General features: G+C 54.5%; 2 protein-coding genes across 2 annotated transcripts; one reads left to right on the top strand and one right to left on the bottom strand.

Annotated features, from left to right (window-relative positions):
* Positions 1 to 206: 206 nt before the first annotated feature.
* Positions 207 to 7,916, bottom strand: DCAKD (dephospho-CoA kinase domain containing). The gene is made up of 5 exons (XM_009807039.2): positions 7,828 to 7,916; positions 5,436 to 5,553; positions 3,274 to 3,477; positions 1,290 to 1,377; positions 207 to 754 (listed from the first exon to the last, which is right to left on the bottom strand). Exons 2-5 carry the CDS (start codon positions 5,545 to 5,547, stop codon positions 469 to 471), a joined length of 690 nt encoding a protein of 229 aa, XP_009805341.2. The 5' UTR covers positions 5,548 to 5,553; positions 7,828 to 7,916; the 3' UTR covers positions 207 to 468.
* A 1,434-nt stretch (positions 7,917 to 9,350) lies between these two features.
* On the top strand, positions 9,351 to 27,263 carry NMT1 (N-myristoyltransferase 1). Its single transcript, XM_059830470.1, has 12 exons — positions 9,351 to 9,478; positions 16,504 to 16,615; positions 17,960 to 18,104; positions 20,448 to 20,566; positions 21,126 to 21,217; positions 21,876 to 21,992; positions 22,480 to 22,650; positions 23,031 to 23,139; positions 24,233 to 24,403; positions 24,658 to 24,825; positions 25,229 to 25,366; positions 26,929 to 27,263. Exons 1-12 carry the CDS (start codon positions 9,351 to 9,353, stop codon positions 26,947 to 26,949), a joined length of 1,491 nt encoding a protein of 496 aa, XP_059686453.1. The 3' UTR covers positions 26,950 to 27,263.
* The last annotated feature ends 40 nt before the right edge of the window (positions 27,264 to 27,303 follow it).

Genomic DNA, 27,303 nt, shown 5'->3' with positions numbered 1-27,303 from the left:
AAGAAGGGGAAATCCCATGTCTAAATCCAGATTAGCTGGGGCTGTGAGCTAGGAGGGGATCAATGTGGGGACACCTGCTAGCAGAAACAGGACCTGAGAGGCCACTGACTCCCCCAGTGAAAAGATTGTCCCCGAAGACGTTAAAGTGCCTAAATTCACTGAAGTCCTATTGTACAGACCCACAGGGGGATAACGAGGGCCTCATCCCCTCCCCAGGCCGCAGCTACGCAAGGGGAGTGGTCCCATCTCACAGGCACAGCTGGTGGGTAAGAACCTGAGCAGGAAGAAAGAAGAGGGGAGATGGTGCCGGAAAAACCTCCCTACGTTCACCTTGGGAAGTCTGCAAGGAGACGCCTCATCCCACTGTCTGCATTCAGCTGGCAAAGCTCATTAAAAGAGGTGGCCTTTCACTGCCCTTTTCAAACCTGGAAATTCAGGCCTCTTCCATGACAAAAAGAAAAAGGTGAATTAAGAGATGAAATGCCGGAGGAGGAGGTACACCAGCCCTCCAAGCCCGGCTACAACCATGCCCACCGCCAGCCGTGCCCAGAGGAAATCCAGGGAATCCTCCAGGCGGGCGTGCAGCCTCAGGACCTGCCGGCGCGTGCTCTCCAGGTCCCCGGAGTTGTCAATGATGTGACTCGCTAATTTGCGCTTCTCGTCCAGCGGCAGCTGGGAGGTGATGCGAGCTTCTGCCTCCGCCTGGGACAGCTTGTTCCTCTTCATCAGCCGAGAGAGCTGTGTCGGCGGGTCGCTGCCGGGATGGGAGGGCAGCACTGAGATGGGGGTGCGGGAGGGAGGAGGCGGTTTGCCTGCCTTCCTCAGCACGAGGGGAAAAAGCCGGGGTAAAGTGGTGGGGAAAGACGTGCCCCGCTTCATTTCGGATCCAACACAGGCATCCCGCTCTCAGATCAGTGGAGCCAGCCCCTGCAGCGCTGCCCAGGCTGACCCCACTGCGTGTTTCTGGCTTTCCCACGGCCCATAACACCGGGGCAGTGTCCCAAACCCTGCCCCAGCCAACGGAGCACAGGTTGTGGAAGGCCCAAAGACAGAGATTTCTCCCGTACGATGGTGCCAGGTTTCAGGGAAACCTCAGTAAGAACCCCTCGTACATTAGGATAAAGGAAGGCGTCACTTCTCACGCCTACAGAAAAGAGGCGGCGTTATCGAAAGGCTTCACGCCAGGGCCAAAGCTAAATCCTCACCAGAGCAGAAGGGACGTGACAGTCCCCTCCAGCCTCTAAGAGCGGGGGCAGCATGCCAGCCCTCGTGGTTCACATGGCACTTACCAATAAACCAAGACCGTGTATTTCATAAACTTGGTCAATCTCTTGGTCTCGAAGAGCAGAGGGATGTCGAGGATCACGTAGCGGTAGCCTGCAGAAATGACAGCACCCCCCCAAAAAGGGAACAGCGTTACTCAGATTCCTAAATCCCTCGTGCTGCAAGCGCACTACAACCATGGCTGCTCCAGCAAAGCAAGCAGGAAAGCTCTACAGCTCCACGATTACAGCTGAGAGGAGAGCAGAGCCTGATTGCCCTCCTCCCTTTTGGAGGGAGGAAATGGTTTAATTCCAAGTTTCCAGAAGGAAGAAAAAAAAAAAAAAAAAACAAAAAACCCACCCACCCTAACCTGGATGATCTCAGACCAAAGGTGAAGCTGCAGAAATATAATGAGGAGCTGAAACGAGAAGCTTAAATGAAAGCGCCTGTGCCTGGCTGGCGAGAGCAGCAGTCATGCCGTCGTTGCTGGCCTCTCCAGGGGAGCAGTGCCCACAGCAGAATTTGCTCTCCTCTCTTTCACGTGTCCAAGACTTCTCCAGGCTGTGATCATTTGAGCCGATGTTTCCCGGCTCAGTTTTCTTCTCTTTTTGGAAAGCTTTGGCTAAACAGTTCCATTTTTCCAAGGGGAGCAAGGAAATCCTTGCAGACTTCTCACAGCCATGACACTGAAACACAGGGGTGCCTCCAGGCACATCCCCAGGGCCTGAAACCTCACCAAAACTGGCCAAGTTTGGTTTAAAACTGCTGTCACCTCACAGAGCAGTTGGCAGAGGAGAGCTCGTAACCACCAGCCACCGTCTTCCCGGACCCTGCAGCCCACCCCAGGCTCTCTGCGTGCCTTTGCCCTTCGCAAACGCCAACACCCCCAGCAGACGGAAGCGTCCGGGGACATGGGGGTACACCCCATTGAGCCTGGAGGAGTGGATAAGGGTAAGGGAAAGCTGTGAGTCAGGACCTCGCTCCCCCATGTGTCCCCCAGCCGCGGGGACACCTCCAGTTTTGCTGGTGTCCCCTCTTTATAACCCAAACCCCCTAACCGAGCTGGCCATGGCAATAAAAGCCTTGACAAAGACATCATCATCCAACAAGCCACCATTTTATCTCCGCCCAGAGACTTCTTGCTGCCCTACGGTTTGATCGATAAGAGCTTTCCTTACACAGCGATCCTTAGAGACAACATCCAGCTATCCCAAATCATTAAAACCTGACTAATGAGGACAAGGCAGCCTGCTGAAGACACATGGAGCTCTCGCCGAGGGGCAGGACAGCGTCCGCCTCCCAAGCCCACAGCCCCGGGTTCAAGACTCCATCTCTAGCTCCCGGCTTTCCTGCCTGTTGCTTCCTTCACGCTTCCCCCTCCTCCTCGCCCCACAGCGGTGCGCAGCCCCGGCACAGACCTATTGAGCTGTCACAGGGCTCAGCTTTGACAAGCTCCGCGAAACCAGACTGACTCTATTAAGACACCTTTCTGTCTACACGGAGACCTCCAAAACAGCTGGTGATCTTATCTGGCATTTGATTAGACCACGTTTGACAGCTGTATTTGTTATATTTATCAGGGGAAAAAGCGGGACTTTGGAAACCACAGCTGTCAGCCCATTTCTCACCTTATCGAGACTAAAAGGGCTCCGCAGCTTTCATCGAAGCCCACAGAGGTTGGGGGCAGGGAAGAATATTTGGCCATTTTGGAAGGTATGACATTATCCAGCAAGTAATCTCAGAAGGGGCCTCATAATGCTTTTCTCAGGCCCTACAGATGTACTTTAAACCATAGAAGAAGGTGGTGAAGGGCAGCAGTGAAAGGCAGGAATGAATCCTCCAAATGCCGACGCAAAAGGCCACCGGTGGCAGAGCACAAAGGCCGTCACTCAACATCGGTTCCCTTTCTCCTTCCCCGTCCCTCTCCCCACTTTAAAACCAAAGGCAGAATGAGCAGGGACAGCCCCTGCCTGAGCAGGAGTCCCGGTGTGCTGGGACACAGCCTCTTACCTAGCACAAAGTACTTCAAGATCTGCTTCAGCATCTCCTTCTGGATCTCTGGGTGGGTGATGGAGTTCAGCAGCTGCCGTTTCTCCGGGTGGGAGAAGATAATGTTTCCTAGAGCCTCACGATTTATCTCTCCATTCTCCAAGAGGATCTCGGTGCCAAAGTAATGCACTATCTGCCGATAGGCCTTGAAGTGGGGCTGCACCACTGATAACATTAAACAGCCGGAGGTTAGAGACAGTTCTACAGCACAGTCGGTGTTTGCATCAGCAATCGGCCTCAAATGAGTTTTGTTCATTAAATAACCGAGCTTATTCTCCTCGGCGGGCAGCACATCTGCCTGCCAGCACACGCTGAACCGAGACCGGCGTGGCTCAGCACTGCAGCCCGGCAGACACCTGGCATCGGTGCTGCAGGAAAGCGTCTGCAAAAACCCCTCTCAGCCCAAGGTCCCTTTGAGGGCTGACACCCGAGAGATCGAAGCATCCTGCAAACATTAATTCAGCGCCACAACCCTCCTCGTGCGTGCTGCTCTGCTCAGGGTTAGAAGTCAGCAGGGCAGGTGGGAGGACTCGCTGACAGCTACTAGCCAAGGCACGGGCAGGAACGCGCCCGAGCTGATTCCACTGCCTGCAAGGCGAGGAGTCGAGCAGGGAGATCCTAAAGGGACGGGGACCAGCGTCAGGTTTATTTTAGCTGAAAACTTCAGCGCTAGGTGAATACAGCCTGGCTGCTACAAATTGGCTCTGGCTGCTACTAAGGTTTGTTTTTGTTTTGTTTTTTTTACTGTCTTTCACCTCAGTCACCAAATTCTTCAGGAGAATGAACACAGAAACCTTCTAAGAGATCAATTTCCAAAAGGTATTTGCAGGGACTCTAACATTACACGAGCATATAATTTTAAGGCCAACAAAAATCACCAACAAAAAGGATGCAGTAATAAAATCACAATTAAGATCAAGCTGAGGCTAACCACAGAGAATGACAGACCGTATATAATTTTCTCTCCAAAATCCAGGAACATTGCCACAGGTTGTAACCTCAGGCCAACCTAATAAAAGTCTTTAAGACCGATTTCTTTTTCCCATGGAATTTCACCTCTAGGCAGTTTCAGGATGGGTGAAATCCATATAGTAAATAAACACATATAAAAAAAGGAATTGGAGAAAAAGGAAGTGATTGGTAGAAAACTGACACTGAGTATCTGTGGTGTTTTCCTACTGCCTCTGAGGGCTTTTAGCACCTCCAGCAAATTTTCCGCACCTCGAGGGGAATTACAGTGCAATAAAATGTTAAGAGCATCACAGCTTTGAGTGGCTACAGGGTAAGTTCTTCACCAAATAGAAAAGCGCAGGCACTTCAAAATGACACCACCCGCACCACTGCTCAGCTGCAGACCTGAAACCTTCCGCATACAAAATCAGCAGCCCTTCCTGGAGCGAGCGCTGCTCTCCTTGTTATCCCGGTGCTACCGGGGGATTAACGCATCACACAGGTAATGGGGGAGAGCAGGGTCTGCTCCAGCCCTGCTGAGGCAACACATCTGGGTTTCTGGGTCTTTTCCGTAGCCAGGACAGCACATTTCCAGAGCAGCGAGAGGCAGGTGTGCTGTGCAGAAGCACAGATCAAATTCCCTCTGATCTGGGTATTCGGAGCCTCTTTTTTTTTTTTTGAGCGCGTTAAGGCACAAGTAATTTTGTGGACCAATGTCTCAGTATTTACAACCAAGCAACATCCAGCACAGAGGGGAATTCTCTTTCAGCGTGTTAGTGACCCCACCCAACGTGTTACAGGATGGGTGTCCTGGGGCTGAGGGGGGACATCAGATCAGACGAAGGAACGTGCTTCACAGACAAGGGCATTTATTTTGCCACAAGTTGGCTTTCAAAGCCAGGAAGCATTGCACTCCAGGAGAGAGAAACTCAGGGCAAGATCTCCCCACAGTGTTTGTTATTAGGGCAAGATCTTGGTTGGTTTTTTTTCTTTATTAAAAATATATCCTAGTTCCAATCCCCCTGAGACAACTGCTCCACACAGCCTCATCGACATGGGAGGGAAACACTTATCTAATGTACCCAGAGCACCCTCTGCCGTCTGCGCTTCCCTGCATCAATCCCGGTTGTCAGGGGAACCTCAGGGAGAAAGATCAACTATGCAAAACTCACCCTCTCTGGCAATAACATCGGCATCAATCACGGCACAGCCCAGTTCCCGGAGTACGGCCACCACTGTGCTCTTCCCTGACGCGATTCCACCCGAGAGTCCGACCAGGAACATTGTGCTCTGAAACAGAAAGAAAAGAGCTGAAAATGCGCCAGGACAGGGCCGTTTTGTTCATGCTGTGCACATCAAATATTTATCCCAAACAGACAACTTCATTCAAAGCTCATTTTCGTATGTTCTCAGGGTGTTACCGAGACTTTATTATGATTTTGGCACCCCTCTGAGCTAGGTACCCCTGTTTTACAGGCTGAAGAACAGCATTGGGTTAAATGAGGCTTCCCTGGACCCTGCTAGCTGTGGATGTGCAACTTGAGCCAGCCCTAAGTTCCTCCAGCTCGTTTACTTGCAGCTCCATGCAACTCGCTCCCCTTTAGCATCTGCACCCAGCAAGCCACAGTCTCACCTACAGCACCGTAAATCAGAGGACATTTCTAGCAGCATTGTTCAGGGTAACCCAGGATCAGTGGCAAAGGCGAAGAATTCAGACAACATCTCAGTCCAGACCGAGAAACGTGAGGACTGAGAGGGAGAGCCCTGCTTGATCACTACAGCCAAGGTATAAAAGGAGATAAGCTACCTCTGACATAATCGGGACGCAAAGCACACAAGACAGTAAGTAAATCACACTCCCACGTTACCTGAAGGCCAGCACCATCATCGGCAGCCCAATGGACACAAGAAGTCATGGCTCCGAGCAGCAAACTTGTGTCTCTTAGCTTGCAAACATGGCACTAAATGCAGAGGCTGCGCTTGCCAATGGCCTTGAGGCTGGGAAGGAGCTGCTAACCCCCCGGCCAAGCCAGAGCAAACAACTTCTCTCACTGTTTCTGCACTGAGATCTCCCTCCACTCAATCCAAACCCTGCAGCCCTCTAAATCCCACTTGCACCCATTCACCAAAAGGCTCAGTGACGCAGGGGCAGCTCCGGACAGGAGTGGGGATGCCTGCGAGCAAGGTCGTATCTGCATCCCTGAAAAGGCAACAGCCACAGCAGGCTGGGAAAGCACGAGTCCTGCAGGACCTGGGGCAGCCGTGGCAGCGCGGGGAACAGACCTCAGCATCCCCTCTCCAGCCCCCACGGACCAACCCCGGCCCCAGACAAGGGCGTTCAGGGCTTTGTGCAGTCGAGTCCTGCAATTCCCCAAGGACAGAGTCCCTGACTTTGCTGTCACCTTGTCCAGGGTGACACCACCCTGACAGGCGAGGAGCCTGAACCTCCCAAGCCCCAGCTTGTGGCTGTTGCTCACTGCATCTGAGAAGAAACTGGCTCTGTCACCTTTTGCTGGTAGACACCCCCTCAGCTTCCTCTTACCCAGAGGAAGGGAGGCCCAGCTCTCACTGCCTCTCCCGGTGAGCCACGTACCCCAGAATCCAACGATCTCAGTAGCCATTGCTCTGCCTAACCTGGTTCTGCTGTCACACCTCCCTCCAGACACCACGGCCACCAGCCCCTAAAAAACTCTGCACATACAATAACCAGGTACCTACTACTGGCACCGCCTCCCATGAACGAGGACCATGCTGATTTGCACCCAAGGGCAGCAGTCAGAACATGGGCCTGCAGCGTAGCTGAAAACGGGCAAAAACATAGCACTGCTTCCTTTTCGCTAAAAAAAAAAAAAAAAGACACTTTTGTCCTAACTCAGTCCAGCAAACAGGACCCAGACCCACGGTCTGGGGATGAAGAGGGGTGTGGATAAATCCTTTGGCAGCTGGAGGCAATTCAGCAGAGGGAGGAACCAGGAGTTAGAGCAAGCAGCATCACAGAGTGACTTCGCTTCGTGGCTGCCGAGAGCGGACGCCAGCCCGTGGCAGCACCACGCGCTCTTTTCCCTTCCAAGATGCCAGGCGAACAGATGGGGTTAACTCGAGCAACAACAAGGGGGAATTCAAAGGGAATCAGAAAGGGCAGTCACAATAAACATCAGTGCTTTGCGGGAGGCTGACGTAAATCTCAGCTTTGCTGACAAGTGAGTACCCGGTCCTCACTGGGAGCCTTTCCTGGCGCTACAGTGGGCTCGGCGTGGCAGAGGGGCTGTTTCTCTATTTATTGCAGCAGGTTAAAATCCAGCCCTCCCTGGCAGGATTTTATACACCCTCTGCAACAGCCTATAAGGGCTCACGCTGCACAAGGAGAATCAGGCCTTTGGTGCACTGCTGTGCAGGGGTGGAGGCTCCACTCGCATGTTTTTTTGAGAAATACATAAAAATCTCTCCTGCCCATGTAGAGTAAATACAGGGTTTTAACTGCAGTAACCCCTACGCTCTGGCCTCCAGCCTCAGCTGGGACTTGATCCCAAAAAAACCTGCTATTTCTGTCCCTCTGTTACATACCTTCACAAGCAGGCAGCTCGCTGTGAGAATTACTGCAGGGGTAAAAGTGCACTTGGAAGGGTTAGTCTAGAAACCACGGCCAAACGGGGTTTGAAAACACTTGCACTGTCGCAGGCCCTGTACAGAAGATCCACGGTACAAGGTATAAATATTTAACAAGCTTGAGTTTGAACTGTACACAAGGGTAGAGAGGCCAGCCCGTTCCTGCAGATGTTACAGGCAGGAGCCAGAACCAGTTTTCCCCACAATACACCATTTTTTGGGTGTATTTGGCCTGCGCCAACTAAATCAAACGTGGGGAAAGCCAAAAGGCGAGCCACAGAGGCTAGTCAGACTGGAAAACGTGGTGAGTTATTCCTGCTCTGAGGAATGGTGCCCTGGGAGATGTAACCCAGAGCCCTCAGGAAGCAGCTTTCGAAGACTGAGGTGCCCAAATTTCCCCCACGTCCCGACTCCTCTGTTTTTTGAGCAGGGTGCGAGTTGCCCGCCTCAAGCCATCTGGCCGGCACACCAAGGGGGTTAGAGGACAGAGCTGAAACACATCCACCAGCGCCGCAGTACACCCAGCCCTCCTCCTGCTCCCATCCTCAGCTCTGACTGGGACCTGGCACACTGACAGACCTGGTGTTCGGCTTGAGGAGGCTGCAAATAAAAGGAAAATTCATAAAATACACGATTATCTTGGTGGGGGAAAAGCCACCATCAGAACCGCCACGATGAACCACCCCCGGGGTCTTTCGGCTGGTACTGAATCAAGCCCCACGTGCCAACGGTTTTCCCCGGACAGGGCCCTGACTGCAAAACGGTGCTTCCTCGGTGCTCCCGAGCCGGCCCCGGGCCGTGGGCACCCCCGCGGCCTCCCCAAGCCCGGGGCGCTGCCGCGGCTCCTGCCCAGGGCCTGTGACACGGTTGGGGGGTCAGGCCGGGCGGGTCAGGCTGGGCCGCCCCGAGCGAGCGAGGGCCGCGGGGCTGGCCGGGGAGCGGAGCAGGGCCGGCCAAGCCCCGGCGGGTCTGCCCGCACCGGGCCGGGCCTGGCCGCCGCCCGCGGGGTGCGAGGGCCGGAGGGGGTCCCCTCACGCCGCCCTCACCCACTCACCCTCTGCCCGGCTTCACGCGCGGCGCAGTGTCCCGCGCGCCTATTGGCTGGTGGGAAGCGGGGTCCCTCTCGCAGCCAATCGGCACCGCCGCCATTAGGCTCGGCCCGCCCCCTTGGGCAGGAACCGGCTGTGGGCGCGGGCGGGGCGGCCTTGGAGGGGGACAGGCGACGGAGGGGACAAGCCGCGGCTCTCCGCCAGGGCGGGTGGCCCCGCAAGGCTGCCCCGGTGCGAGTGAGCCCTCCCGCCCCCGCAGCCCCGCCCCGGGACGCCCCCAAAGGCTGACGGGAACTGTAGTCCCGTCCCCGACGCAGTCCGGCCCCCGCATGCCCGCGCAGACTACCGGTCCCGGCATGCCCCGCGGCCCGCCGCCCAATCGCGGCGCGCTTTGTTGCGGGGGTGCGGCAGGCGCCGAGGCCCCGTTTCAAGATGGCGGACGACAGTGAGACAGCAGCGAGGCGGCCACCGGCGAGGCCTCCGCGGCCGTCGACGGAGGAGAACGACCACGAGCACTGCAGCGACTGCGAGAACGAGGCGGAGCACGGCTCCAACCGGGGGTGAGCGGCGGCCGGGGCCGTCCGCCGAGGCGGCGGCCGGGCCCATTGAGGAGGGCAGCGGCCGGGAAGTAAGCGTCGCCCCGCCCTATGCGTGCGCTGATTGGCCGCGGGGCAGCATCCCGCGCTGCAATTGGTCGAGCTGCCCGTCAGTCTGGCGGGGGGGACGGGCCCGCTGGCTCCCATTCACGCCTGTTGTGCGAGCGTGTTCTGAAGCTAAGCAGGGTCGGGCCCGTTCGTGGAGTGGATGGGTGACGGCCTGCGGCGGGTCTGGGGGGCAGCCACAAAGGGACCGCCAGTGCCTTTTTTTGGGAGATATGAGTCCAATTCGCAGCTCTTCTTGTCCTTGCGTTAGGGTGCAGCTCCCCACATTCCCCCTGTCATCCAGCACAAGCCGTGACCCCCTCCTGCCATCTCTGGCACCGCAGTGGCACCCAGGGTGGTGGCACGTTTGGGTGTGTTATCCCGCTCCCTGGAGCCTGTGGCCTCCCGCAGCAGTCGCTGCATCCTGGGAGAAGCCCAGGCTTCTGCACACCCTTCCCGTTGTTATTCTAAACACAGCCCAGGGCTTTGCAAAGCTCAACCAATGTTGTCTTGTGGTTCAAGGAGCATGGCATCCAGACGTACGAAGTGGTGAAATAGCAACAATTAGGCTAGGAGCGAGCGCACGGTGCGAGGCAGGTCCTTATCTAGGTAGGAAGGATCTAAAATCCCTAATGTAGTACCTGCATTACTCACTGCCTTAATTAACGAGGTGCAGAGCTGCCTCACCATGCCTGTGGTTTCCAGGAGAGGTTTCATCCTCATTCGTGCTGACTTTGCATGTGACAGGGCATGTCAGTGTGTGGCTTATGCCACATGATGTGTTTCCAGAGTTTTCCAGAGGTTTTCTGCCTTGTGTTTTGCACATCTGAGCCTCACCAGGCTCCTCTTTCCATTTGCCTGGTGCCCCAGCAGCTGCTTTCCCAGCCGTGCGACGTGGAGACCATCGTCTTGAAGAGCTCTTGTAGCTTGTAGATAAAAGACACTGGAAAGCTTGAGGAGCTCTTCTCCCTCCGTTGGCAGCTTTCCGTAGGTAATCCTGCCTGTCCGGTAACCAAAGCGAATAAAAGGTCATGCAGGAAATATCACAGAGGCTTTTTTTATGGCAGCACAGATGCCTGTTTATATTTTATTTGCCTCCCGGGTGTGGCACTGTCTCTCAGTTTAATAGATTTAGCCATGCTTCGGGAGATTTTTCTTTTCTTTCCCTCTGACATGATTAGGTTTGCGGAAACCAGAGCCAAGCAGAGAGGAGACGCGGTGCTTAATCACCGTTATTTCCCAGCCCAGCGGTTCAGTCTGCCCTTTGCCAGGAAAAGGTGTGTTCTGGAGTGCTCTTCATATCCTAGCGTGAGCATCGTGTTGCCTGCAACCCCAAGGAGTTAAAATGCAGTTACCTGCCCCAACTAGGGCGAGTGTTGAAGTGCAACAAGTGAACCGCGCAGCCTGGGAAATGTCCTGTAACAAATATACTTAGAGAATTCGGATTGCTAGGGAAATAATGTTAAAAGTGTGGCTGACGGGCACAGTGATAATGAGCACAGGCCAGGGAGGCTTTGGAGTTCTCTGGCAAATCTTCTGTCCCCCCCCAAAACCTAATGGGGGATCCACCTAGGGTAGAAAAGACCAAGCGGTAGGAAAGGTAGTGGTTTTCTTTCTTGATGCACGTTGATTCTGTTGATTTCATGCCGTCGCGTTAATGCTGAGATGTGGGAGCGTTTCTGGTCACCCCAGCTGAACAGTCCCCAAAAACAGGGCAAGGGAAGTGGTTTGAGCTGCTGGGGTTTGCAGAGCAATGCTCAGAGTCCTGCCTCTGCCCAGTTTGTGTTAAGAGTCACTGGATCTTGGCTCTGAGATTTAAAACATAAAAATATTACTTAGCGAGAGCAATACTTCCTTTCCTTTTAAGGACAGGAAAGAGGAATTGAGTTTCGTCCGCCTTGGTCCCATGTCAGCGCTGCGAAGTGGCTGCACTGCTCTCTGCTGTGGCCATCCAAGCTGATTTCCCAAGGAAAAAAAAATCCCACTTTCGTATCTGTCGCGATTTCCTTTGTGTGGAGAGGGCTCTGTCACGTCTCCGGTGTCTGTGGAGGGTTTATCCCCATTGTAGATAAAAGACACTGGAAAGGCAGGGACACCGACCGGCACAGGCTCTGCTCCCCGGAGCTGCTGTGAGCCTGGTGGGATTTGTTGGTTCACAGGCAGCGAGTGGCAGTGGTGAGGCCAAGGATTCGAGTGTCCCAGCCCTGTGAAATGGATCCATCATTGGCAAAACCACCCAGGGAAGTGGTTTTGGGTGGGAAAAGTTCGGGGATGGTCCTGTGGCACAAACTGGGTTGTTGCTGGATGGGGTGTGGGGCTTTTCCTGGTGGGACAGTGGACAGGTGCCTGGTTTGGCAGTCCCTGCCTGCACTTACACTGTGAGAGGATGCTCCTGGGACAACCCCTGTGCTCTGACATGCAGAATTTAGTTTTAGGTGTTATATGGAGCACAATAATGGCATGCTCTGCTTCAGAACCCGTGCTCTGCCATCTACAGAGCCTCCTTTCTCGCTTCGTCCCCTAATAAGATTACAGCCTAAGTACCGCGCCTGATTAGCCCCAGGTTTGGCAGAAGGATTTTACAGCACCTAAATACGGAGCAGGGATCTACTGTTTCTCATCTGACACCTGTTTCTCATCTGACACCTTTCAGACTAGGAAGCATGGCCGAGCAGTGGAGGAATTGCAAACCGCACAAGCCCTTGTCTGAATCTGCATTTCCAGTTTGGGTTCTGAGGAAGAACCAGCAGTGTTTGGTACCGTTTGCTGTCGTAGGTGTGAGACACTTTGAGAGCTAGAGCGTGGCCTTTCAATTTGTGCAATGAAAGACACTTTTTGATCGCCACAGTGCATACACTACGGGAAATAACTCCCAGCCCTTGCCATCGAAATGCCCCCATGCTGACCCAGAGCTTCCTGCTGGGCATCAGGAGCTGAGGGAGCCATGGGGAGTCGGCCGCAGACAGGGCTGTCCTCCCTTGTGCTTTCCTCCCCCACATTGCAAAAATACAGCTTTCGGATCTGGGAATACAGCGGGAGCACGCATGGATCCAGGTGATAGATAAGTGGGTGCTGAACACCAGTTTGTTACTGGATGCATCTGGTGTTTCCCAGCCTCCAGAGGGGCTGAGCTGGTGGAGGACAGTCAGTCGAGCGTGTCTCATGTTGAACCAGCCTGGCCAGTTTATTTAGGTACTTCCAAAAGTCTATTTTTGAGATTGCTCAGGTTATGGGTATTATTTTCTGTGCAGTGATTAGTGCCGGCTCCTTTCGCTTGAACGCAAGGACCTGTCTGGTAGTGAGGAAGGGGGAGTTGCAGCGATAGGTTATGGTCGTGACAGCAGTGACGCCTTCCCTGGGAGAAGGGAAAAAGTGTATTTCTTCGTCAGAAAATGGACCGTTGCAATCCCGTGGGTAACTGGAAGACGTTCCGCATAGCGCAGCCAATGCACCCTTCTCCACCCGCTTTATCTCTCAAAGCAGCTCGGGCTGGAAAGGAGATATGGGAGTAAAAAAGCCATAAGCACAGCCAGGAAGGCTGTGGGCTGTCGGGACAGGAGCTGGCCTGGCAGTTAACCCTTCCTGGGGGGTGAAACTGGCTTCAGCCCTCGCAGCTTCATGGGTTGCATCAGCTGCGGTAACTGGGATTTTGGACAGTGGCGTCCCAAGGCACAGGTGAGGTGTTGCTGTTAATTTGAGGAACGTCTGAGGGGCTGCAGCTGCACTGGAGCATAAAGAAGATGATATTTGCTTTCTTAAATGCACTTTAAAATAGAAAATACCTATAATTGTTGCTTCCCTAAGTGTAGTGAGTTGGACCTTCGGGTTTTCCAGCATTCTCCTACATGCTGGTGACTCCTCTGCCAGGTTGGTTTTCATCTCCCGTCTGGAGCGGGGCCCTTCCCCATGCCACGGTGCCTGGGAATGCAAAACCTCATCCCACCTTATGCCACCCTGATTTCCTCCAGGTCACGACGGCTTTGCTCATAAATCAGGGAGAATTTTTCTCAGCGCTTTTACCTGTGAGCCCGGTGTGGGGGTGAAGCGATATTGGTTGGGCTGAACTCATTAGTGGCAAGCTGGGAGTTGGCAGCTCTGATTTATGAAGCAAAGCGACGCAGACTGAATATGCAGGGGGCTGGGAGGATTTTGTTTGTCGCATCTGACACCCTCATCCTGACATGGAGGTCACCCGGGAAAACGTGTCTGTCTCCTTTGGAAGGGGCAGCTTCCAGTGTCTGCCCTGGGACGTGCTCGTAAACCGCCCTCATGCCGTCAGTTTGTGGTGTTAAAATTGGTAAGAAATCGGTTGAATGTGTTTATTGCAGCTCCACGGTGGATGGTTTGGCTCATCCCAGGACCTGCATGCGGCTGTCCTGGCTGGCTGGGGATCTGCCAGGTCTTGCCCGTGCTCCTCTGCGCGGAGTTAAAAAAAAAAACAAAACATCACGCATTTGTCACCAAAATCAATAGCAGTGTCAGCGCTGCTTTACTATAATTACTTTTGCTGTCATGTCAGAGCTCGCGTCTTCCCGGGTGGAGGTAAAGCCCTTTCCCGGGGGTGGGAGGAAAGGTGAGATGTCCCCCCCAAGGGATGGTTCAGCAGTGCCGTGGGATGCTGATCACAGAGCTGCACCTTCGCAGCTGCTCCTCTCTCTGCTCCGCTGCAAGTGCTTAAAGCGCTTCTGGAGAAGAGAGGGATGCTTCTCATCGAGCCCCCTTTTGTGGAGCAGCTTGCCCTGCGTGACTGCTTGTTCCCCGTGCCGGTGAGCAAATGCTTGCTGTTTCCCAGTGTTTCAGATGGGACTCTGTTGATAGACGGGAATCTTCTTTCTCAGAAAATGGCATCTGCAGAGTCTCCACTGCTGTTCAGGTTCTGTCCAGAGGAAAGCCTTCCCCAGCTCAGCTGCTCCGTGTCCTGCAAACCAGATGTCTCTGCTCCGCAGGGCAACAGCTGCCCATTGCGCTGGGTTTCTGTACCGCAAGCATCAGTGGCCTCGCTGTCTGCAGGCATCTCCACACCCAGCCCTTCCAGATTCATCCCTCAAAAACACATTTCTCTATCCACTTTTCCTTGGTTTCAAAACTCACTGGCTGCTCAGCCCAGGGATTTATTTAAACCTTATTCCCCTCCCGGCTCTCTCCTTTTCCTGGCCTTGCTGAAATAAATAGTTGAATGCTGCTCCAACATATTTTCCAGCGTGTTTCTCCTTTCCTTTCCCTGCTCCACCCTCTTCGCCACTATCTTGTGTTTGGTAAAGGCATTAAGCTGGTCTGGGAGCAAGTGGTGCTCGGAGGGGTTTCTAGGCTGGCTGGTGCCTTCGGTTCACCGTCTGCCTCTGGGCAGATCCGAGCTGCGTGGTTGTCCCTGCTGTGAAAGCGGCAATCGTTTTGGGGGTGTGAGGAAGGAGACACCTCTATTATATCGTAGAGTAAAAAGTATACTGGCTTGGATCCCTGTGCTGAGATTTGGGGAAAGAAGAGGACGAGGTCCCCGGGCACAGGAGGGCAGGGACATGTCCCACAGCATCCGGGCTGGCGGTAGGTCCCTGGGGCAGGTGGGGCAGACCCAGTCCCACATAGCTCGTACCAGTTTCCAGCCAGAGCCGCTCTGGTGTAGGTGACGGCCCGCGCTGGTGGTGGGCTTTGTGGCTGTAGGTGCTGTGGATGTGCCGCTTAATGCAAAGAGCAGCTCCCACCCGGGATTCTTCGGGTTCTCCATGGCTCTGTCCTCTCCCCATCGAGCCTTCCTTCGTGAAAACAGAGAGGAAAGATGCTGTAGTTTTATTGCAAAACAAACCTGGCAGCAGTGACAGGGACAGGGCAGAGGTGAGCAACACTGGTGGCATACGCACCGTCCCCCCAGTTTGCTTTGCAGAAGACCCCTTGTGCGTGTCAGCAGCTGACAAGGCATCCCTGGCCCGGTGTCCCACCCTCTTACCCTCTCAACCCTCCGCTCAGTCCTGCTCCAGCCATCTCTGGGGTAGAATTTCCATCTGAGCCATGACCCTCTTGGAGGCTGTAACCTTGTTTTGGGGACCATTGGCAAGGAGGCTCCTGGCTTGGGGTGCCCCACCTCCGCAGCGGTGACATCGCCTGTCCTGCACCAGGGTATCTCACCCAGGGGTGAGATCACATACACCTTGCTGGGGGCAAGTGCCTCTCCTGCGTTTTGGCATCAGGTCCCTGCCAGACTTGCCCATCAGCGAGGCTGGGCTCAGTGCAGGGTTTCACACCTGGGTCTGCTTTGGGGTGATCATCATCTGGATGTCTGGGGCTGCCCTGTATCCCTGGAAGGAGGAGCGATGCCCTGGCACATACACTTCCCACCCTGCACTCCCAAAGAGATTTGCTGCTTCATCTCGTTTTTCCATCTCCGGCATAACAATATAATAATTTTGCAATATAACAGCTACCTGTTTCCCTAGACCACCTTTGCAGGTGGGGTGACATTTGGCTCAGCGTCCTTGGCCTCTGGCCCCTCCATGGTGCCCAGACCTGCTGTGGTGCCTTATGCCCAGAGCTGGACCAGTGTTTGCTGCTCCCATGTCTATCCTTGGGCTCAGAGAGGAGGAAAAAGCCTAAGCTGGGCGTCCCCACTGCTCCACAGGGTGGATTTGGGCATGTGCGGCTGAGTGGGGTGATGTGACGGCAAAGACGTGGTCACCTGTGGCGTGGGGCTCACTCCCCACCATTGCGCAAGCCTGCGGGGTGGGAGATGTTGGCACTGGTCCCCTTTTGGGAGCTCACACAGAGCTCGCTGATGGAAGGGGTGCCGGGAAGAGGGTGCATGGCTGCACCCTCTGTGCACCAAGTATTCCCCCTCCTGGAGACTTGGACTCAGAGCAGGGAGCTTGTATTTTCTTTAGAGAGCTTCAGAAACCCTATAAATGTTCTCCAAAAGAAAACCCCAAGGCTCCAATGATGTTTCTTTTGTTCCCTAGCGGCTTGAGTCCAGCAAATGACAGTGGAGCCAAAAAGAAGAAAAAGAAACCAAAACGGAAGAAAGAGAAAGGAGGGGATCAGCCCGACCAGGCTCAGGATCAGCCGGTGAAGGTAACCAACCGCTTCCTGGAGTCGTGGCCCCACGCAATAGCCAGCCCCATCCTGAACCTCTCTGGTGTAATTTAGGGCAAGGAAAGTCTCCCGGTCCTGGTTTTAGGCACTTGGCTGCTCAAAAAACTTAAGGTTTAGAGTAATTTCCCAGCCTGGCTCCATGCGTGGGAATTCCCGTCGCTGCGGAAGGTGTTTGTGGAGCACTCCAGGGTAAACGCGGTCCTTGGCTGGATATCGCAGCCAGCTCCTGTGCTGTGGTGAAAGGGTCAGACTGGCGCCTCCGAATTCTTCTTTGTAGCTACCAGCTGCCTCCTCGCAGGCAGGGAACCGCCACGCTGCCACCTGCCAGCTTCCTCTCCTGCCCACAGCCAGCACAACGAGCACATTCTCCTACTTCTTGGGCAACATCTGATGTTGATTTTTTTTCTTGATTAACATAAGAACAGCAGTCGGGTCAGAGCAGGGTCTGTCTTACCCCTCTTGGCTTTGCCCGATCCTGACTAGCAGCTGGTGCGTCATGAAGGAGCATGGGACACGCAAGGTTTATCCCTCCCAGCACTGGCAGTCACCCCTCTTGTCCCCTCTGGTCCTGTGGCAGGACACGAACACAGAGATCTGCACATCAACAGAAGCTGTTTTCTGTCCAGTGCCCAGTTCCCATCCAAATATTTCTAATATTTTGCCCTTCTGACTGTGCTGAGCGTTAAATTGGGGCTTTGAGTGTTTCAAACTAACTTCACTGGGAATCAGGGAGGAGATGGGGTTGTGAATTCAGTGCAGAGCTGCCCACCCTGCCCAAGTTCTGCATGGGGAGGAGGAGGAGGAAAGTGTCCTTCATCTTGACTCAGCCTCTCCGCCTTGTCCCGGTCTGTGGCGCCCAGGGACTCCTCTGGAAGCTGCAGTTTGCAGGTATGGATCCAACTTAGATGGAGGAGACTGAAGCAGCGAGAGAGAAAAGCCACCGCAGAAAGCCCGAACGCTGGATGTGGGTTGACCCAGGGTGTCTCTGCATGGGTGTTAGGCAAGGTGGGGCAGGGAGGTTTGCTCTTGGGACTCACAGTTCTCTCCTTAACTGAAGCTTAAAGCATTTTAAGGCACTTAATTTATCCCCTTCAAACCAGGAGTGCCTAGAAACCAGGTCTAGGTGTGTGGCAGGTGCCTGGTAAAAGGGTTTATCTATCTTATAGAGGGTTATGGGAGGATCTAGGCTGGGAAGCGAGTCTTCTCCCTGCTTTCCCCATCCTGGCAAGGTCAGCTCCAGATTCCCCTAATGAGGAGCTGAAAAACAGATCTGGTGGCTCAGGTTACTCATTTTGTCTTTCTGCCCTCCTTTTCCACCCTCAGGTGAATTCTTTACCCGCTGAGAGGATCCAGGAGATTCAAAAAGCCATCGAGCTCTTCTCTGTAGGTCAGGGCCCTGCCAAAACCATGGAGGAAGCCAGCAAGAGGAGCTACCAGTTCTGGGACACGCAGCCCGTGCCCAAGCTAGGTACGTACAGCCTCTTGCCATTTTGTGCTCCTTGGGAGAAGCCTTGTGGTTTCTAGGCTGCTCAAAGAAGCCCTCAAAGAAGCCCAAAGAAGCTGGTCTCTGGCCAGCAAGCAAGTCCCTGGATGGCCCCTCGCTGCAGTCCTGCCTGGGCTTCAACGGCATCAATGACACTTGTCCACTGTTCAGTATCATGGACTGAGAGGCCAGCCCTGTCGCCAGAGAGCTGTGCAGGTGGCTGGGGGGCGTCAAGAGGGACAAGGAGCCGTTTCGGACATCCAATTTGATGCCTCCTGTGTTTGGGCATCCCTTAATCTCAGTCTTCAGTCCTTGAACTGGGTCTCCGCAGTCCTTTGTGCCCAAGTCTTATGCGGGGTGTTGCCAGCCTTCCTTTTGCCAAGTCCTAGGGGACTTGGAGCTAACCAGCTCTCCCCTTTCTGGGGTTTGAAACTTCCCAGCAAGGAGTCCTTGGTGGGGAAGGTAACTTGGGGTGAGACGGGGCCAGCCAGTGATGGGAGCCTCTCAGGGAAGCAGATCCATGTGCTGAGCTGCCACATCATTGGTTTGCTGGGCTCACACCAGCCTCTGGCACGGGCAGGCGCTGGGGGTGAGCCAGGAGAGCCGGGAGAGAGGAGGCACAAACCTCACGAGCATCTGCACCCCCAAGCTGCCATGCCTGTCTAAAGATGGGGAATCCTGTCTCTTCGTCACCTCTTCCCCTTGCGAACAGCCCAGCTGTGCTTCTCAGGTCTAATCCTTGCTCCAGCCCTTTGCTCTTGACTCTGTCAGCCTGCGTCAAAAGTGATCTGCTGTCGGTAACGAGGCGTTTCTCAGCGTGGCAGGAGCACTTGGCAGCTGAGCAGATCTGAAAGGAAGAGGGGTGCACTGCTGCAGAGCTGCGTGACTGGAAGACAAGCTAATTGGAGCAAACCTGCAGTGCTCCTGGGGTGTCTAGGATTGCTTTGCTTAGTCCCTCCGCCCCTGCATCCCCCAGCAAAATCCATGCAGAGCTCAGGAGCACTAGAGAATGAGTCCAAGCCCATAGTTTCTAGATTTACCTGAAGCTTGTCATGGCTTCAAAATGGCTGCTCTTCAGTAATTTCCTTCGTGGGGTTGTGTCTGACTTGTCTTGCTGCAAGCACCGTGTTTGCTTCCCTTTTCATGTTGTCAGCACCAGTCTGAGGCTTTCTTTGCTCTCAAAGACTGTTTGCTGGGAGCGATGGTCTCAGCTGTGTGCTGGGAAAATCGTAGAGAGATGGCACGGGGTTATGTGAGACAGCAAAGCCTGATCTTGCATTTGCCCTTTTTCCCAGAGGATCCTGGGCATGGCAAAGATCATTTCTGCTTGGGTAAACCCTGGAGGAAGGGTGGAAGGTATCTTCAGGGGAAGGAGAGGCACAAAACACCCCGCTCCTCCATACACCAAATTGCTGTCTGTGCTCTGGCTGCTGGCCACTCACTGGGTCCCAGCATCTCTCGTGGTCCTTGCTCAGGAGCATGCTCTGGCACACAGCGTTACGTACACGAGGCTATTTAGGGTCGGGTAACAAAAGTGTTGTGGGATTTTTTGGGGCCAGATTTCAGAGTGGTTCAGCACCTGCTCAAAACAGAGAGGACGGCCAGGGGTGAGCGTTTCTGGAAGCCGCCCTGGGTGGGTGTGATGGGGACAGTTCTTGCTCTGGGCTTTTCTTCACCTCCCCATTGCCTGGAAACCTTTTCAATCCCTTTTTAAGGGAATTCCTAATTAGCGTGGCTTGCTTCTCTTGGCAGCACTCAAGTGATGCCGCTGTGTTGTCATCCCTGAGAAAGCCGGTGCTTGAACTGGCATCTCTTGGCTGAATCGGGGGCTTTAGGAGTCAGTGTTTTTTCAACAAAAGTTGTCTTGTTCGCTGCAGCTCTTCTTTAAGCGCAGTGGGAAGGAAACCCTGACGATTGCCAAATGGCAGGGGCCAGAGCTGGCAGGGAGAGAGCCACCATCTGATGGAGTGGCTCATGGGAAAGTGCTGGCCGAGGCTGGGATTGTGGGGATGGGGAAGGATAAGGCATTGCATGTGGACCTGGAGGATGTAGCTGTGGCCCTGAAGCTCCATTAGTTGGGTCACCTCCTCTCTGCTGCCCGATCAGCTTCAGCATTGCCCTGGAAAGCGTTTTGATTCTCTGCCCCTGTGTCACGATGAATGTGTGGCGAGTCCCAAACTGGGTTGGTGAAATGGCAATCCCTGGCTGCCTGCGCCAGGGACCTGGGGTGGGAGACAGGAGGCACGTTGGCCGCCAGATTGAGGTGTCATGGAGACTTGGCCTCAAACAGTACAGAGTACCTTCATGGCTCCCTGCTCTCTCTTACAGGAGAAGTGGTGAACACCCACGGTCCAGTTGAGCCAGACAAAGACAATATCCGTCAGGAGCCATACACCTTGCCCCAGGGCTTCACCTGGGATGCCCTGGACCTTGGGGATAGAGGCGTGGTGAGTACAGGCAGCTTGGCACATGTGTGTTGGGAGAGTGTCTCCATTGCATGGTTGCCAGTTCCATGCTTGGACTGCTGAAGATGTTTTTGGGAATGGGAACATGTCCTTCACCACACCAACTCTCCAGCTCAGGCAACTCTCCAGCTCAGTGGTCACGCCATCTCCTTTGAGTTAGATGGGTCTGACTTCCCCCACTGCGCAGTTACTTCTCACCCATCCCATGTTGGCCAGGTTGGTGTGGTTTCTTCATGGGGATGTAAGGATGCCTGAAGCCAGGAGTTTTCCCTTAGGAAGACCCTCCAGACTGTGACCCACCTCCCTGGGAGATGACCTGAGGGCAGCAGGACTTACCTGTGTGTCCTGCTGCTTACCCTGCTCTGCAGCAGCACTGGTTCAGAAGCCCGGAGCAGGGGGATATGCCGGTAGCAGGGACACAGCTGCACGCAGTGCTTATTGCTGTGGCCACACAAAAAGTGTTCAGGGTCCCGTCTCAGGGCAGCTGGGGTGTGTGATGCCTGAATAACTTTCTTAACCTCTTTGGTCTCTCCTGTTTTAGCTGAAAGAGCTGTACACACTTCTGAATGAGAACTACGTAGAGGACGATGACAACATGTTCCGGTTCGATTACTCTCCCGAGTTCCTGCTGTGGTGAGTGGCATCATGACCGTGGAGCAGAGGGTGTTGGATGCTGGCAAGCGTGATCCTGGTGACAGCGCTGCAGCTGCCTTTGCTTATCCTGTCTCATTTCTTTCCGAAATCTCCCTTCGCCATCTGTCACTGTGTGCGTGTGTGGTGTCCCAGGTACACTGTGAGAGGGCTCTTTCACCCAGCCCTGCCTGCCTCTGGCTTCTTTGAGATACGGGAGCCTAAAACTGGATTTTTTTCCTCTTTGGTTTGATCCCTTGAGTGTTTGTAAAAATCCCGGCAGCTGAGGAACTTCTCAGTGCCCTGGAGCTGTAAGATGAAGGCGGCTGCCAAATAACATTGCCAGCAATAACACTTGGAGACCTGTTGCGGCAGAGCTGCTGTTTCCTCAGGGCGTTCATGAATCGAGGAACATGAATTTCCTCCTGTGTCACTAGCGAGAACTGGCCTTGGCCATGGAGTACAGGAATTGCCCTGGACCCCGGCAGTCCTGCCTTGTCACATCACTGTCACCCTTTCATCCTCCTGCCTGCAAACTCACAGCTGCATTAGGCAGCCTGGAGCAGGACACAGGGCGTCCCAGGACTGGGCGAGGAGGCAGGAGCAGGTACGCTGGAGACCTTTGATGGGATGTCACTTCTGGTGTGTATCTCTTCTCCAGGGCGCTGCGTCCTCCGGGCTGGTTGCCCCAGTGGCACTGTGGAGTCAGAGTTGTCTCCAGCAAGAAGCTGGTTGGATTTATCAGCGCGATTCCAGCCACTATCCACATCTATGACACGTGAGTGCTGCTCGACTGCATTTCTTATCCTGCCCCTTGATGGCATGTGGGGCTTCCTGGGAGTGCTGAGGAGGTCTGGCTACATTGTCCTCCCCAACCAACCGAGTCAGACCGACACCATTTAGCTGTGGAAATGTTGTGCTGCTTGGCAGAGAAAGTGGGGGATATTTAACGTGGGCAGTAAAATTCTGTGCAAGGACATCTTGTAGTTCGCAGCCCTGAAGGCTGTTTTCCTCAATGAGGTCAGCTTAGAGCTCTGGCTTACAGAAATCCTCCAGGGCTGGATGAAGACCATTTTCCATGGGAAAACCTTGGGTAACAGCTGAAGGGAAGGTTCTCCAAACCCAGCCCTTGCCCCTTGGCCTTCCCCAAGGCTTTGACTCCTCTTTCTCTTGAAGGGGCTGGAGGTAAATTGCCCAGGGCGTTGGACAGATCCTCCCAGGTCAGGACAGTCGGGTCTCATGCTCTGCATTGTTTGTTTCCCAAGAGAGAAGAAGATGGTAGAGATAAACTTCCTGTGCGTCCACAAAAAGTTGCGCTCGAAACGGGTGGCTCCAGTTCTGATCCGCGAGATCACGCGGCGGGTTCATCTGGAGGGGATCTTTCAGGCTGTTTACACTGCGGGAGTGGTGCTGCCAAAGCCTGTGGGGACTTGCAGGTGAGTGTCTACAGTTCTGCAAAAAGATTTCTGTCTGCAGACTTTTGCTTGCCGGGATCCCCTCTGTGGCGCTTAGCGTTTGTGGGATTCCCCGGGACAGGAGAGATTGATTCCAGCCCAGGTTTCTCCTCCCCACACTGTCCTTCCAGGATTAAGTCCAGTAGCTTTGCTTAAGCTGCTCATGTATCACAAGACAGGAGACTTTATGCAGCACAAGCGCTTCAGGCCACCCTTGTTTTTCTCTGCGGGAGCTGCTGGCCTCTTTGCGAGCCAGCGTGATGTTCTCGCTTGCCCTCTCATGGCAGCTACGAGAACCTTGTGCTCGTGTGGCCGCCCAGTTGGCGGAGAACAAGTCTCCCACCGTGAGTGTGTTTCTGCAGGTACTGGCACCGGTCCCTGAATCCTCGGAAACTCATCGAGGTCAAATTTTCCCACCTGAGCAGGAACATGACTATGCAACGTACCATGAAGCTTTACCGGTTGCCCGAGGTGGGTGCCAGCCAGGGCTGTGAGCTGCAGAGGCAGAGCTCACAAATTGCTCCTCGCTGAGCAAGGGGTGAGGCTTGGACCTGGAGACACAAACATCTCGGCCGAGGTCGAGTCCTCTGCCTGGAGAGCTGGGGTTTATTTCATGTAGTAAATGACTCTGTCAAGCTATTGCGCTTTATTTAATCTTTATTTTTTTGCCTGGGTACCTGCATTTTAAGGGCAAATTCTTGCAGCTAGAGGACCCTGTGAGCATTTGTTTCACGGTGAGTCATGTCATATCCTGTCCTCCTGGTAAAACGAGAATGCAGATATGACAGCCTTCATCTGTCCAAACACAGCCTCAGAGTGACCTTGAATTGGGTTAGTCCCTCATTCTTCAGTCAAACTGATCGGTTCTGTCACTGCAGTTGTCCTGCTGGGGAAGTTCCCCAGCTGGATATGGGAGAAGAGACAAACAAAGCATTAAAATTGCCACCACCTTCCCCGACCTTGTTGGCTTCCTTCTGTCGGTCGGAGCTGCTCGTTGCGGTTGGAGAGCGCTGCTTTGGTGCTGGGCAGCACATGGCTCCTGTCTTCTGCCGCTCGCTGCAGCAAAGGCACCAGCTGCTGTTTCGTAGCTATCAATTTTTGCGCAGAAACCCAGCCCCAGAAGCAGTCTGTGCTGCTTGATCTGGGCTTTGCTGAGCAATCCCAACCCTAGATTAGAAATTGAGTCCAACTGGAAATAACATCAGGTGGTTCCTTGTGGTGCCCAGGGCATGTCTCCCAGCCCATCCCCACCGCACATGGGCGCAGAGACCTGGAGGGAAGTAAAGATCTTGTGCCGTTAGTGGGTAGGAGGCCATTTCCAGTGGGACTTGACCTGGCAGGTGGGGCTTTGGGACCTGCTGTGCTTCTCTGCAGCCTTTGCCATCAGTGTCATGGTCGATTGCATCCATCCTTCTGCTAGGCAAGCAGGGCTGGGGGGGAGAGTGCTGCGTTGTGGACTGAAAATGGGCTGATCTAAGCAGAGAGCATCTCCCGGCCGCTTGTCAGAGAGCCCTTGGGTGATAAAAGCCACCGTGCAAGCAACTATTTGTCCCGCTTTCTGTAGACTCCCAAGACTCCGGGCTTGCGGCCAATGGAGCACAGAGATATCTCCGCAGTGCACAAGCTCTTGACCGAGTACCTGAAGCAGTTCCACCTGATGCCTGTCATGAGCCGAGAGGAGGTGGAGCACTGGTTCTTACCTCAGGAGAACATCATCGACACCTTTGTGGTAGAGGTGAGGGGACAGGAGCAAGATGGGGAGGGGTGTTCTCCTGGGCTTCTGCCGCCACTGGAAGAGTGTGCAGCAAGCTGTGGGAGTGACTGGGGAGTTTGCTGTCCCAGGCACTGAGAAGCTTTTCTCCACCCTGGGCTGCCCCGAGTCTCCTCACAGGGAGCCCACACATCACTCAGACTGGCAAAGCCCCTTTAAGGTTCTGGCCAGGCTTTATCCTGGCTCTGATGTGTTGCGGTGTCACTTCTGACTTCCAGAGCACCCCAGGGGAGGTGACAGACTTCCTGAGCTTCTACACGCTGCCCTCCACCATCATGAACCACCCGACTCACAAGAGTCTGAAAGCTGCTTATTCCTTCTACAATGTTCACACCAAGACGCCTCTCATCGACCTCATGAGCGATGCTCTCATACTCGCCAAGTCGGTGAGTGATGGTGGGGCCAGGGAGGCTCACCGCTCACCTGGCCGCCCTTGGGTTTATGGGGAGGGCTGGTCACGGGGCAGGGCTTCTACCCTGGGCTGTACAAACCCAAATCCTAAAGGAACTGCCACTCAGGAGAGGGACACGGGAGTACCCTAAACCCTCTGGCTAGGATTGAGCTGGGCTCAGGGTGCCTACTCGTTTCTTACAGCAAACGACATTGCTGTATGTCTGTAGCGCTTGAACTGAAGGTGGCTATGCTGATGCTAAGTTCTTCCCCATCAGCCTTGCTCCCATCTTCTTGGGATGCAGAGCTGGGCAGCAGAGGGGCAGGCAGCTCACGATGGGAGGAACTCCCCAGCACGTAAGCAGGAGGAGCTGATGGTTTTGTGTCTTGCCCATGCAGAAAGGATTCGACGTTTTCAATGCACTGGATCTCATGGAAAACAAAACCTTCCTGGAGAAGCTGAAGTTTGGGATTGGGGACGGGAATCTGCAGTATTACCTGTACAATTGGAAGTGTCCCAGCATGGCACCAGAGAAGGTCAGTGCCTTGGGGTGGTGGGGTCCACGGGAAGGGGTCTTGTCCCCGCAAGGGAGTTTGCCATCACACACACCTCGGCGTTCCCAGGCCAGCAGTACACACAGTAATGGGTGAATCCAGTGATGGCTCCTTTGTGCTCTCCCCGCTGTGCATGCACAGAGGGTGTCCCTGGGGAAAAGCGCTCGCCACTTGTCTCCCCAGCCTCATTTTACTCTTGGACTAGTGCAGGTTCAGAGTCCTTAACCTCACGCACATCTGCACGGACAACCTCTTCCCTCTGTGGAAGGAGTCCAGGTACAGAGAATAGACAGGCAGAGGGCTGCAGGGTGACAAATGTGACACAGGTAGTTGACAGTCACTTGTCCATACCTGGAAGATGGTTGCTGTGCCCTGTGAGCCTGCACAGGACCCAGGTGTCACCGCGCTGTAGCCTGTGTGTCAGTCTGTCGTGGTGGGGTGATGAACAAGAGCCCCTCTAGAGAGAACAGATGAGCTTGAGAGCCGTTGGGTTGCTGTTGAGCAGGATCCCGTGACAATGGGGAGCTCTGCCAGCACGGTCGCTCATAGCATGTGCGGAGGGGCTGAGCCACGGGATCACAGGGGTGTCACCTTGTCCCCACAGCCAGCAGCTCACTCCCCACCCAGCAGCTCTGAGCACTTACAGCTGTGCCTGTAGACACCCCGTCTGCCTGCCCTGGACCATTTTTAGGGAGCACCTGGTTGCTACTGTGTCTCCACCCTGAAGTTGTGGTTCAGCATCCCTCCGGTCCACAGCCGCCTTGGAGAGGACGGTACTTGAGAACCAGAAGCCGTCAGCTGTGCAGCGCTGCAGCCTGCCTGCGCTATGTCGCAACAGCTAATTGATGCCTTAACGGCAGTACTGGCGCTTTGGTTCCCTTCACAGAGCATGTGAAGCCAGGTCTGTCTCTGTGGGTACAAGCCCATGCATCTTAAACCAGCCTTGCTCTGCCACTGAGCCTTACAAAAAGCTCCAGGATGTTGCTGGGAGGTTTCAGCAATCCCTTGTCTTGCTGGGAGAGCTGGTGGGTTGGAGAGCCTGGTGCTGGGAGCTGCTTTCCAGCTGTACCCTGCAGTGGGGCTGCCCGTGGCTACAGCGGGTTGGAGCCCGGGACCAGCCACCAGCGTGTCCTGTCCCACAGTGGCTGGAGAGCACCCAGCAGTGCCACCTGCCTGCAGAGGGGCCTGTCCTGGTATGAGGCTCTTGGGAAGCAGCTTCTCCCAAATCTGCTGTTACTAGGAACAACCTTGGCTCGTAAATTAAGGCTGTCTTGCAGACTGCCTGGGCTTGTCACACCTCAAACATCGGTCACCTCCCCAGATCAGAGCTGGACAGGGTCCATGCGCCCATCCGTCCGCAAGCTTAGGGCTCTTGCTACTCTCAAATATCCCAAAGCCAGTGGGGAAACCACACGGACAATGCTGAGCCCTCCCAGCCGGCACGGCGAGGGCTTGTGAGCTGCATCCGCCCGGAGCCGGGTATGTGGCAGAGGACACTGGCGCTTGAGCACATCTTGACCTGCCATCTCTGTTGGCTCCCCCAGGTCGGACTGGTGTTGCAGTAAATGATCCCTTGCCAGGAAAGTGCGGCGCTGCCAAGGAGCTGGGCCCGGCGGAGGTGCTGCCCTCATCCTTTCCGCCGAAGCCGGACCTGCACCGAGAGGTGGAACCGAACCAGCCGCGCAGCCGCCCACCGCCTGGATTCACCGACTGCGTCCGCAGCGCCAGCTACTGCTCCCCTGCTGGCGTCAGCGGTCTCCTTTGTTTTGATTTAATTGCATCCTCGTAAAGACGTGATCAAGGGAATGTAACTGCTGAAACTAGCTCATGGTTGGCATATAATGGAGTTAACGGGTGAATAATAAAAGTATATATTATATATATTTTAAATCTTTCCTGTTCCAAACTGACACAAGTTC

The sequence above is a fragment of the Gavia stellata genome, chromosome 28, assembly GCF_030936135.1.
Source record: "Gavia stellata isolate bGavSte3 chromosome 28, bGavSte3.hap2, whole genome shotgun sequence".
NCBI lineage: Eukaryota > Metazoa > Chordata > Aves > Gaviiformes > Gaviidae > Gavia > Gavia stellata.
The sequence above is the reverse complement of the archived record's forward strand: the minus strand, read 5'-3'. Positions and strand labels throughout refer to the sequence as shown.

Bases quoted from the DNA above. Each gene is read 5' to 3' on its own strand.
- DCAKD (XM_009807039.2), bottom strand. From the start codon at position 5,547: ATGTTCCTGGTCGGACTCTCGGGTGGAATCGCGTCAGGGAAGAGCACA. The intron at 3,478-5,435 runs GTGAGTTTTGCA...TAATGTTATCAG, and splicing joins CGATGTTATTGCCAGAGAGG to TGGTGCAGCCCCACTTCAAG. The intron at 1,378-3,273 runs GTAAGAGGCTGT...TCATTTCTGCAG, and splicing joins CTTGAAGTACTTTGTGCTAG to GCTACCGCTACGTGATCCTC.
- NMT1 (XM_059830470.1), top strand. From the start codon at position 9,351: ATGGCGGACGACAGTGAGACAGCAGCGAGGCGGCCACCGGCGAGGCCT. The intron at 20,567-21,125 runs GTGAGTACAGGC...CTCCTGTTTTAG, and splicing joins ACCTTGGGGATAGAGGCGTG to CTGAAAGAGCTGTACACACT. The intron at 22,651-23,030 runs GTGAGTGTCTAC...GTGTTTCTGCAG, and splicing joins AAGCCTGTGGGGACTTGCAG to GTACTGGCACCGGTCCCTGA.